Source organism: Trichomonas vaginalis, chromosome V (genome assembly GCF_026262505.1).
Source record: "Trichomonas vaginalis G3 chromosome V, whole genome shotgun sequence".
Lineage (NCBI taxonomy): Eukaryota > Parabasalia > Trichomonadida > Trichomonadidae > Trichomonas > Trichomonas vaginalis.
In genome coordinates, this window is record NC_067207.1 from 3,259,496 (window position 1) to 3,272,595 (window position 13,100).

The 13,100-nt window shown below is 31.8% G+C and overlaps 2 protein-coding genes and 1 non-coding gene across 3 annotated transcripts, besides 1 other annotated feature; 1 reads left to right on the forward strand and 2 right to left on the reverse strand.

Annotated features, from left to right (window-relative positions):
* Positions 1-8,254: part of a mobile genetic element that runs on past the window's edge.
* A 2,051-nt stretch (positions 8,255-10,305) lies between these two features.
* On the forward strand, positions 10,306-10,605 carry TVAGG3_0271240 (uncharacterized protein; the record flags this gene model as incomplete). The annotated part of the gene is made up of 1 exon (XM_051228627.1): positions 10,306-10,605. One exon carries the CDS (start codon positions 10,306-10,308, stop codon positions 10,603-10,605), a length of 300 nt encoding a protein of 99 aa, XP_051098357.1.
* Positions 10,606-11,727: 1,122 nt separating this feature from the next.
* Positions 11,728-12,213, reverse strand: TVAGG3_0271250 (rRNA binding; the record flags this gene model as incomplete). Its single annotated transcript, XM_051228628.1, has 1 exon — positions 11,728-12,213. The coding sequence occupies one exon, from the start codon at positions 12,211-12,213 to the stop codon at positions 11,728-11,730; it is 486 nt and encodes a 161-aa protein (XP_051098358.1).
* A 57-nt stretch (positions 12,214-12,270) lies between these two features.
* Positions 12,271-12,340, reverse strand: TVAGG3_0271260. The gene has a single exon. It is a non-coding gene; the product is annotated as a tRNA-Cys (tRNA).
* Between the last annotated feature and the right edge of the window lie 760 nt (positions 12,341-13,100).

The window sequence follows — 13,100 nt, forward strand, 5'->3', positions numbered from 1 at the left end:
TCATTTTATTCAGCATTAACCCAAGAAACTATATCAGATAGTGATTATCAAATATATCTCAATGATGCTAAAAATTTTAAGAATAGATTAGAATATTTTATTCATTATTGCAATAAAGACGTTGAAATTATGATTGACCCAATTGATAAAATTATTGAAGAAACATTTATTTATAAAATTGACATGCTTCATAATCTTTCTTTATCATCGAATGCATCAATGATTCGTTACGCGTTAGCATATAAGAACTTCAATCCTAACGAAACATATCCAGAAGAAGAAAATGTGGAATCAAGTTTTGAATTAACGAAAAAGTATTGGAAATATAAAATTGAAGCATATAAGAAACAAGATGAAAAAGCAGAAAGGAATACTAAAAATAATGTTTCAATGGATGATTTTCAATACTATCACGATTTAATCCTTTCATCTAAATGCAAAATGTGTGGTAAAGCGTTTACATATGCTAATAAACCAACATTAGATAGAATCGATAATGAAAAACCACATACCAAAGAAAATTGTCAGTTAATGTGTTGTTATTGCAATGTCGTAAAATCAAATAAAGATGAAGATGTTCAACGTTTAAGAATCAATTTAAGAAATTATACATTAAAAATAATTTACCAATGACTCTAGATTCAGTTGAAGCTTATCACATCCTCCGTAATGGAATTACTGGTGGTTTATCAAATGTTCAACATAGAGTAAATCTTAAAGGAATCACGCACATTAATAAACTTTCATATAATCCAGAAACTAAAACTATATCAAATGAGGACACCACCAACATTATGACTCATTTCGTTGGTGTTGACTTTAATTCATTATATCCTTCATCATTTTCATCTAATCCTCATGATTTCATTCAATATACTGACCTAAAATGTATATGCCGGGAAGATTGAATGGAGTTATCATTTGTGATACAGCAACAAAGAAAGCAAAAGCACTGGGAATTATTAAGAAGAAAAATATTTTATTCGTGGCTGAAGTAAAGGGTCACATTGATGAAAAATATATTAATGATTACATAAACTTTTTACCGATAATAAGAAACTTAGATATTATCACAGATGAAAAAACAATTGGTAGTTTTATGTATAATTACATGAAACAAACAATCTACCAGTTGACCAGAAACAGAAAAATTAACTCAGTTAGCATCAAACACACAACCAATATCAACCATTTTCTTCTTATTATCTTTGGTATCTAATCGACAGATTTCATTTTATCATCGATGATATTCAATCAATTTTAACATTTACTAAAAACACTTGTTTTAATGAATTTGCGAACGAATTTATGAACGAAAGACAAAAGGCTGAATTAGAAGGAAATAAAGGAAAAAGTTTATTTTGCAAATTTCACTTAATGGATCATATGGTTACGATGCAATGAATACACAAAATTACGCAAAGACTAAAATAATGAATGCACAGAAGGCACGCGTTGCATGTATGTCAAATAAGTTTAAAAACATAAGAGAAATAGGAGAGGATACGTATCAAGTGATGCTCAAAGATAGATTTATATGATGTGATACATGTTTACAAGAGGCATTTTTTACTTTAGATAACGCAAAATACTGGTATTGGTTTTCATTTATGATTTTATGTATAAATGCATGGATGTTAATCGTTTTCATTTCATTGAAGGTGATACTGATTCATCATATTGGGCAATCGCTGGCGACCCAAATCTTCCTAACACTCAAGCATTTCAAGCAATTGTAACCGATAAAAAATTTTATGATAAAAAACATTTTCAAATTCGCACCTTTTGATTTCTTCTGTTTTAATGAGAAATTTAAACCTAAATTAAAGAATAAAGCTGAAGAAAAAGCACATGAGAAGAAGTTATTGGGTTTAGCAATTGAGAAAACAAGGTGATAACATGGTTGCTTTATGTCCTAAGTGTTATACTTCATTCAACGGTTCAATTGATGGAAGTGATTTTAAAAAGATTGCACAAAAAATGAAAGGAGTTAGTTTACGACAAAATAAACAATTAACACCTAAAATTATTTGGATAAAATAAAATGATAAAGTTATTTTCGATGGTCAGAATATTAATTTACAACTTAAAAACGGGTCAATGACTCGCTTAACAATCGGTAAGACTGCATTAACAGGAGCACACACTAAGGCTGTATGTTGTGAAAATGGATGTTGTATGCCATTTATTTAATAAAATGCCACAGAAGAGACAAAAGGAACCGTAAATAATGGTTTTGATACTATGATTCAAAGAGGTGGGCGCCCTTAAAACATTTTTTTTATTTTTTATATAATGAATAGCGTAGATTTAAAATTTGATTGATGATTTAGTACTTAATCAAGAAAATTTGTATATTACGATTTAAAAGCATATCTCCAAAAACATGATAACAATATAACGGGTGATGATGGATTATTATTATTCGTATTATAAAAATGAAGTTTTGAAATATCATGATAAAATAATTTCTAAAATTAAAGACAAAATTAAAAATAATGAATATTCAAAGGGAAAAATTAAATCACAACTTAAACGGTTGAAAGATTTCAAAAATAAAGTATTAAAAGAAGAAGATATTGATGAATTATATAATTTATATAAATTATAATAATCCTGAGCCGCAAAAACAAAAGGAACAAAACGCCCAGGTCCTTCAGACCATAAATGAAGCACAAGCTTTAATTTATGATTCATTAGTTAAACCATATTCAGCCCACTTTTAAATAAAGATCAACTTTTGGAATTCATCCTTCAACATAAACTCGAAGCGGGAAAGTATATCAAACCTTTATATACAGCATATTTAAAACAAATGAATAGAATACATCCAGAATTAATGAAAAAAGGAATGAAATCCAAAACTTCATCATCCAAAATCAAAGCAGATAAAATTAAACCACCTGCAATACCAAAACCTCCAACGACAGTACCTGCAATACCAAAACCTCCAACGACAGTACCTGCAATACCAAAACCTCCAACGACAGTACCTGCAATACCAAAACCGCCTCCTCCTTCAGTTAATCCTTCATCATTCACTTTATTATATCCATTTCAAACATTAAAGAAACAAAAAGATTTTAAAAAGGGTTTCAAGATATTAAATAAACCAATTGACCCGAAAATTCAACCATTAAAAGAAAAATTTAGTCGCCCTTCATTTGCACCATATCCATATTCATACGAAATCGATCATTTAGAATATTCAAGAGGAAAAGTTACTTATTTATTTGCCATTAACATTAACACTAGATATTTATATTGCATTCCGGTGAAAGGGAAAATAGAACAGGAAACAAGAAGAGCTATTCAATACTTACTAGATCATGAAAGAGTAGATAATATCAAGGGTGATGATGATAAAGGATTTCAGGCAGCTATGGCTCATTATTTCCCACAAATTAATTTTTACTTTTCATCCTCTCCATATACGTTTCATAATAAAATAGTTGATGCGGTAATGAGAACTCTTAGAGATGCGTTAGGGGTTAACGGTCAAATATACTGGGATGGAAATCATGACTCCATCATACAGCAGTTAGTATATTATTACAATAATACATGGCATAGAACTATTAACATGAAACCAGTGGAAATGAAAAATGATATTTCAAAAGAATGGGAATATATTAGAAAGCAAATGGAAAGGTTGAATGATGTTAAACGTGAACAAATTAATTCGGGGCTCATGAATTTTAAACAAGGGGATAAAGTTTTGATTCATCTCGATTATGGAAAAACTAATAAATCAATGACAAAAAGAAGACGAAGATTTGACACAATAGCTGAATTTGTTAGATATATTAACGGCAATGCATTAGTTGAAGTTGACAATAATTAATAGAAATTCCAATTTATTTTATTACTCCATTATATTTAAATAATATTTAATTTTTTTATTTCGTAAGAAAATGAGTAACAACGAAGCAGTCAAGAGTCCAGACGATGAATATAAAAAGAAACTAAACAGAATTAAATCAAAAATATGTTATTACAAAAAGAAGCCGCAATGTAGTGGGGTTGAAAACGATAAAGAGAGGAAAGAAATAATCGAAAAATTAGAAACTTATCGTTCAATCCTTAAACTGAGTGAAGCAAAAATAAAAGAATTTAATAGAATAAATAAATTGATTGGAAGAGATGAATTTAATAAAGATGAATTTTTAAACTCTATCCAAATTAATTTTTATTTCCTCTTCGACAACATCTCTCTTTCATCATTACCGCATAACCACATTTTCTCAATTTTAGTGGTTTGTTATTTTTAACATGTTCTTGCATCATTTTATCATTTCCTCCTTGTATGATTCGTGGTAAATTTTGAGCTTGTGGGTATTCATTTATGATAAAAATAAAAATTTAAATTATGCCGTTCTAAAGTTTGAGACAACAGTCATTGTGTGACGAGACCTGAAGGTCTTGACATTTTGACAACAGTACAGGAGGAAGGTAGTTATGAATTATTTTTGCATTAATCCTGCTGTGTTGTCAAAATGTCAGTTGTCACCATTTTTAAAAGAAGTTAAATGACCTGGTAGCACATGGTAGCATGGTAGCACCTCCAGTTCTTCAATAATTAATTATTTTTGAATAACCCATGATGTTGTCAAAATGTCAGTTGTCACCATTTTTAAAAGAAGTTAAATGACCTGGTAGCACATGGTAGCATGGTAGCACCTCCAGTTCTTAAAAATAAATTATTTTTGAATAACCCATGATGTTGTCAAAATGTCAGTTGTCCCATTTTTAAAAGAAGTTAAATGACCTGTAGCACATGGTAGCATGGTAGCACCTCCAGTTTCTTCAAAAATAAATAATATTAATGAACTGGGAAATAAATTTACGTCAAATATGCAATTTATAAAATCTTATGTCGACAGGCTACGTAGCACAGTGGTCTAAGGTGTGTTATGGAGGGGTCAGAGTCTGTGATTCGAACCGCGACAGCGCCGTATTTTCTTATTTTTTTGTTTGTCTTGTTTGTCGTGAATAAAAAGTGTCATAAAAGTGCTCTATCTTCCACGGGAATAAATAAAAAATTTACTTTATTTCTTCTTTATTTCTTCTTTTATTCTTTGTTCCCGTGGAAGAAGGGTTTTACTGTTTTTTCTCAGCCGAAATCAATGATTTTTTTATTTTTGGAATCCTTAGCGAATGAGGAATCTTTTCTCTCGTGGAAGCTTTGACCAAAAATATAATTTAGGTGAAGAGGTGAGATGTCACCCGTTTTTTCACCTGTTTTCTCACCCTAGTTTATTATAAACGTTTCACATGGTAAACGTTATTTTTTTTAAATTTTGTGAAAACTCAACGGTTTGACACAAGCCCTAAAAATTATTTTACTCAGAATTTTGTTGCTGAATTCAAATAAAATAATGTTTAGGTGAAGTGGTGAAATCTCACCTCTTTTTTCACCTCTTTTTTCACCTCTTTTTTCACCCCAGTTTTTTCACAAGCGTTTTACATGAATTGTACGAGTATATTTGAAATCCTAAACAATTTCGTAGCTTCTATTTCTTCTGTCAGTATGTCAAAAGTTTTAACAATACCGAAAGTCTCTTATATACTTCTTCTTGACATCAGATAGAAGGAAATCTTCTGCTGTTGGATAATTTTATTAAGAAATTCTAACATGTTCATTTATCTTCTGCTGGCTTTTCTGCTTCTTTCTTTAAGTCTGCATAGTCGTTTCGCATTCTTTCTATCTCTTTGACTGAGTAGTTATATTTCCTAATTGCTGCCTTACATTTTGAACATTGCGGGTTCATTTTTGCGTTATATTCTGAAACCTTACCTGCTAGAACAACTAAGGTGTCAATTGCTCTCTTCATCTCAAACATAGCGGGTCTTATCTGTTCATTCCATACCTTACCTCTTCTATCTTTATCTCTTATCTGCCATACACATTCTGCAACTAATGAAACAAAGTTATCGTAAGTCTTAAACTCCTCAGATTATATATGTCAGAAATGTTTTTATATACCATGTCGCAATCTTTGTCCATAACTTTATGGTTGCAATGAAAACCAAGGAATTCATAATTTACTTTACGAATGAACTTCTTTATTTCTACTGAGTCAGTTGTTTTGACTTCAATTTCGTCGAATTCAGGAATAGTTAGTTTTTGCTGTTGGATTTCAGGCAATTTGGGTAAATGGTCAATAATGTCCTGCATTTCATAAAGATACTGTTCATTTGTTTCATCTTTCGCACTACAGTCTAAAGTACTTGTTAAAAGTTCTTGCTTTATCTTCTGGATTTTTGTTTCGAAAGTATATGAAGAAGGAATGAAGTTTTTCATCTCTACTAACATTGACGTAGGATTCATGACTAACGAGTTTGGTGCTGTTTGTTGTGGACAGAGTCCGCCGTTCGCGCCTTGAATTGTTGTTGTGCCGATTGTTGAAATCATATCTTTTTATAACAAAATAAATAAATAAAAATAAAATTAGCGTTATTTTTGGTCTTTGTGAAAATTCATGAAAATTCAAGAGGTGAAAAAAAGAGGTGAAAAAACAGGTGACATCTCACCTCTTCACCTAAAATATATTTTTTGGTGAATTCAATAAAAATAAGCCGCTAAGCGGCAAGGGCAAAGCCCATGAGTTCATTTACTCACAATATTTTTGTACAAAACAACCCAAACTTTTAACTTCTTTTCTGCAGCTTCAAATGCTATCTTAGCGAGTTCATATTCTCTAAATTCTCTTCTTTAAATCTTCTTGTTCCCATTGGTCTAGTTTCGTATGGGAGATCTCTATAACCATAACATATCTCACGTTCATGTTCTAATTGTTTTTCACACATTTTTCCAACTTCTTGTTCGAACAAAGGTTTTGCATTCTCCACTGTATCTTCGAGTTCTTCTTCATCTAACTTCTCATGAACTTTCTTGTCTATGGAGTCCATAATATCTTTGACATAAAATGCATACTTTAACAGAGCACCATTCAGCAACAAAAATGAACGAGGTCAGGATGTATGTAAATACCTTTGAATTCATTCATAACACCCTTAGTAAGCTCATAAAATGCTTGTTTTGAGGTCGAGCCACTTTTGGCTCCACCGTATTCGTTCATCAAAACTCAAGAATTTCCTGCATTTTAGCACTATTGAGAAATTTTTTAAATGGTTTAACTTTCCTGCTTCTCTCGCCATCTTTTTGCATTAATGTAACCATCCTTGTCTCTACGTAAGACTTCAATACCGTTATAAGTGCCTTTTGTGAATGTTTCGCCATTAGATTTGTTCCGTGAAGTTTTTTTGCTTCGACTGACATTTCTGTTCTTACATACAAAATAAAAAAATAAATAAAATTTTGTTATCAGTTATTTTATCATCATTTTATTAAGTTCATCTTTAGTTAATAATTTGAATGGATTCGCTAATGTTCCACCTTGAGTCACAACACCTGCCCCGGCTAATTGTGAAGAACCTGGGATAAGTACTCCATGAAATGATTTCATTGGTATCATTAATTATAGAAATAGTTGGCTTAATTAATTTTTGTCATTTATGATAAAAATAAAATTGCATAATTTAAATTTTTTTTCTCATTTTCTCATTTCTCATTTTTCATTCTGTTTTGGTTTCAGCAACTTTTCAAGTTGTTGTCTTGTCAGTAACTTTTAATTTTAACTTTGGATCAAATATTGGGTTTCCATCTTTATCTCTTCCAATAACACCATATGGTAGAAATCTTCATTTATACTAAAATAAAATTTAAATATGCTGTTTGCTCTTTTTGGAGCTCCCTAAAGTTTGTTTCACAAACATTGAGCGTTCATTGAACTCTATACCATGCGAATACAGTCATGTAAGGTGGCATGTATTCTTTACTTTGTCCCGTTGTTTGTGTATATCCTGAAACGTGATGTGTATGGTTTCCTCCTCCCTCAGTGTCACTCCAGTAACAATTTATAGCAAACTTAACGTCATCTTTAACATCATATCCTTTACCTTTTTGTCATTCCTGACCAATCCCAATATCTTTGCTTATGCCAACCCGCTTGAGATGTGCTTAAATCTATGTAGACTGTGTGCAGGTAAATTTTCACCTGTAATCGTTTTTACTTCCACCTGTTTCCTTTGAAGAGTTTGCACAATACAAAAACCTGTCGACTATTTGTTCCCATGCACCAAACACAAACATTGCTTGAGGACCTCTCACATCCATAGATGTATAAAAGAACCTACTGGGTTCATTAAATCAAACATATGAGATATTATAGATTGTCTCTTTTGAACTTAAAATATAGTGTAACTATTTCGGGTTTCTTTGATTTAATATTAATTAAAAAATATATTTCATCACTTATATTTCTAATTTTATATTTAATCATAAATGAAACCGATTTTAAAATAAATGAAACAGAGGAGGAAGAAATAAATAAAAGTGAAAATGTTCAACAAAAAATAACGTTGTTAAACCAATTACTGAAATAAAAATTTTTTCATCTGTTGAAAGAATTTAATGACTATTATGCCAATAATAAAAAAATTATTTGAAGAATTGACAACGTGTAAATTGAATAAAATGTTAAAGTTGAGGACAGAGTCCAAGACCCAGAGGGTCATGGATTCAAAATTTCAAAAATAAAAGGAGTGGTTAGTTTGAAATCTATTCCTCAATCAAGAATACACCTCATTAATGAAAATAGATGATTTAAACAAAAGAAATAGAAGAGATTGAAGAAAGAATAAATCAAATAATCAATTTCATAAATTCAAATAATCATTAGTTTCTAATTTCTTTTACTCGTTTATGAGGTCTTTGATTATGACTTCATTGATTCCATTCAGGATTTAAACAATGTTTAATTAATCGTGGAATATCTGACATCATCTATATATAAGCTTCTTTTAATAAAGAAATAATATAATTATTTTAAAATATATGTTAATTTTTTAATTTATTATAAATAAATATATTTTAATGCATCGTCTATATATAGATGTAACAAAAAAAGTCACTAAACCCTTTCACATATACTACTTATCTTTAAAAAATCAATTTCATGTTTAATTTTACAATCATATCTCTTTTAAAGTCATTTTGTATACTAAATCTGTTTAGTTTATAAATCATTGTATTCTTTTGCTGCTTGATTTTTCGTAGAGGACAAACTTCTGCATAAAAATCAATTCATTACATAGTAAGACAACATTTAATAAGTAGATGCCATTTAATTTATATGGTACTATAGATAATTATGATTAAAGTAATGGGCGCTAAAACTTTATCTGTTCCAAGTAAATTTGCGAAAATTCTTCTCCATCTTCAACTAAAATTTTGTAAAAATTTGATGTTTGAAGACAATTCGGATCCTGAAAGATTATGGCAGCAAGTCATTCGGTAAAAGCAGCCATATGAAAACAACTTTTGCTCAACGTTATAAATCATAATGCTTCAGGCATTACAAACGATATAATAATTGCGACCTTAAAAAATTCCAACCTGGAATTAATAATTAACCAAGTATTTTGAAGAAAAAGGACCTCCTCTAATAGGTTATACTGGTGCTTTGCTTTTCGAAGCGTTTTACAACTTTGTTTTGATAGCAATGATCCTCTTGTAGAAGAATAATCACGCAAACGAAGAACTCCGAAAAGCTGCATTTCACTTTTATGTTGGTTTGGAAATGATAAATGCACTACATATCCAGCTGATCAGTTATCCAATCCAGAATCGTAGAACAAGCTTTAACAACATTAAATCAACAAATATGAACTCGTAAACGATGGTCTTGGACTTCTTACCGGAGTTATTCATAACATTGCTGTTTATAATTAATTTTATTGAAAATAACGGTTTTAGATATTATCTTCCACACTCGAATAATCGTACTTTTTACCAATAATTCCTACGAAAACTCTTCAATTATGGAGTAATGACAAGAATAATCTCAGAAATGACTTTAGATTCTTCAGTTTATCATAGAACAGTCCCCTTTATCTATCAATTTTTAAGATTCACGATATTCGGTTGTTAAGAATCGTACGTTTAATGTCTTGCGTGTCCTTAAAAAACGAGGAATTGAAGTAGATCCGAACGAAATCATCAATAGATTGCCCAATTTACTAAACAAGACCCTTACAATGCTGTGATTGCCGCAGCTTTGACATACATTCGCAAAGTCCCTGAAGTTTCTCAAGAAATTATTCAAACAATTAATAGAAGTTAGTAATAAAAATCAGAAAAATAGTATCGAAGTCTTTAAGTATCTCTATAAAGAGAGTCGATACCTTGTCACAAGAGAACATTTCTTTGTTAGTTGAAGCTTTACATCGAAGCAGCTACAAATGGCCCAGCAAAACTCGGTGAATACGCTTTCCAATCCTTACAGAATCACCACAGCTAATATTTGGGATGAAAGACTTATCGACGCTTATATGAAATTCCTTCAAGAACCAAGGACGATCAAAGTTTCTATTGAAGGGCTTTGTAAGTGCCTTGAAATTTCTGAGGGATCAGGGCATAATCAGGATGTTATTGATCGTTTATCTGAAATACTGAATATCTTCTCAGAATTAATGCAAAATGATGATGAAGTTGTATCCCATTTTAGCTCACAGATATTAGAGAGGCTAGAACAATTATAGATTTTATATATTTATTTTATAGAGAATAAAAATCATGAAATTTTTCTTTCATTTTATAACTTTTTCGTATTGTATATAGAAATTAAAATCTTGGTAGATGTTTTTTTGTAGAAAAAAATTTATTGTAGATTCAAGAATTTTAGTAAAATGAATAAGTGTCGTATTTACTGACTTTCTCGCAGACACCACCAGCAGCCTTGATCTTCTTCTCAGCTTCTCAGAGAAGTCCTTAGCGCGAACAACGAATGGGATCTTTGGAAGTTCACCACGAGCAAGAAACTTTGAAGAAACCGTTCTGGACGCAGTCGATAACTGGGACAGCATCGCCCTTTCTTGGCAGCAGCAGCCCTTGACGCGAACTTCTTCTGGAACAAGTGTCCAAAGCTTATCAACGTACTAATTGTTGGCTCATACTCGTCAGCCGGTTCTTCATGAGGTGGAGATGGCGCATACCAACCTTGCCGAAGTAACCTGGGTGGAAGCGGTCGAACTATGTTCTCTGATGGTGCTGACCACAGCACGACCCGTGGCCACCTGGCGAAACACGTGCTTACCGACACGACCGAAACCATAGAGACTTGACCACGAGTTTTCTGCTCTTGTGGAAACGAGTTGGCATTAGAAAAAGGATCGCCCAAACCGCACTCATTTTCTATCGTCTTCAAGACAAACTAAATTTTTTTACGGAAAAAGATTGCAAATTTAATGAAGCTTCAGTGCGTACATCATTGTTCGTAAGCAAAATTATCGTTTTTCAAGAAAAATTCGAAATGGTCAATCTAATTTTATTGGATATCTTGCCGTAATATGAATTTTCATTGAAAGCAAACAAAGTTTAGTTAACTCATTTACTTTTTAACCTGAAATTTGAACTTTTGAAAATATTCAATTTTACAAAAAGCAGTCCAAGATACTATAGCGATTAAATCTATTTACTAGATCATAAAAGTTTCAATCCTAAGAGATGATCAATAGAAAAGTTGATTTAGGAAAAATATTCAAAAATTGAATTTAAAAAAGTAAAACCAGATTATGCAAATCTGTTTTAGCTCAATGAATCAGAATTATTTGAAAAAAATGAAGTTGATTCTAAGACCAACCTTGAAATAGTAGGTAATTGTATTAGAGAACACGGAATTGTCTCTTGTCAGCACCGAACAGCGGCTGGCTTAACGTGGATAACGTTGAAGTGGACTGTCTTGGAGAGTGGGCGGCACTCAGCGACTGTAACAAGATCACCTTCCTTGACGAGGAAAGCTGGGGAAAATGTGAGCTGGGGATCTTTGTGTGCGGCTTCTCTGAAACGCTTGTACTTGCGGATCCACTGAAGGTAGTCCGGCGGATGATGATTGTGCGGCGCATCTTGTAGAAACGACGACACCACGGAGGACGGCCACGGATGGAGACTGTGCCTGTGAATGGACACTTGGCATCAGATGTACTCACCGACTCTTCAGCTGTCTTGGGTGTTTCGATCTTAAGACCGATGGACTTGACGTAGCGCTGCTTCTTCTCAGCGTTAGCATGCTTCTTGGAAGCAAGAAAGTTGTGGCTGCTTCTGGAAGGCCACGCTCTGTCTGAACTGTGGACATCAAAAACAAAGGCCATGACTTTCGTAAACTTCAGAATTTTTTTGTGAATCTTGAAAAAAGAAAAAGAAAAGTTAGGGGCAGGCCGGATCGAACCGACTACCCAGGGATCTGCAATCCCTTGCTCTACCGGTGAGCTACTACCCTTTTACATATATTTAAATGTCATAAATTATCCCGTAATACATTAAAAACCTAACAATAACTTTTTCATTAGAAAATCTCATATTAGATCTGAAGGTTCAACTCTTAATAAAGTAATCAATTTACTTGATATCATTTAGAATCGCGATAAAAATAATTCTTACTTCACATCAAATTTGAATTGAAATATCACACTCTAATTCAAAAAAATTATTTTAAAAAAATCTATTTTCTTCAAATTTACCCAAAATAAGAACATATCTTACTAATTTCTATGCATTGTTACAGTTGCATTCATTCAAGTAATCAAAACTATATACTCAACTACTTTTCGTCATCATCAACAAGAAGGTTGATTTGTTTGATTTTTCGGAGTTTTATATGGACCTTCTGTTGGTCTTCAGTGTTTTGTTGTATCATTATCATTACCGTAATCTGAATTGCTATTTCAGTCTGTTGGATTGGGGAAGAAATAGACAGTAGATGTACTCTTGATAATTTGTGAGTTGGTTTTACTGTCTCATCGCCTGAAACTCTCTTCTTTGCCTTCATACTGACACAGATTAAAATTGCGAAACAGGCCAACATACAAATACTGAAGCCACCAATGCTATACCAAATAATAGCACCTGTGGAATACCATCAAATCATAAATAATTACTTAGAAGGATCAAAATAAATTCGAAAATAAAATTGAATCATTATCAATTATTCCAGAAAACAGTTACTTGTTTGTGGAAGTTTCACTGTAATGTAGAATGA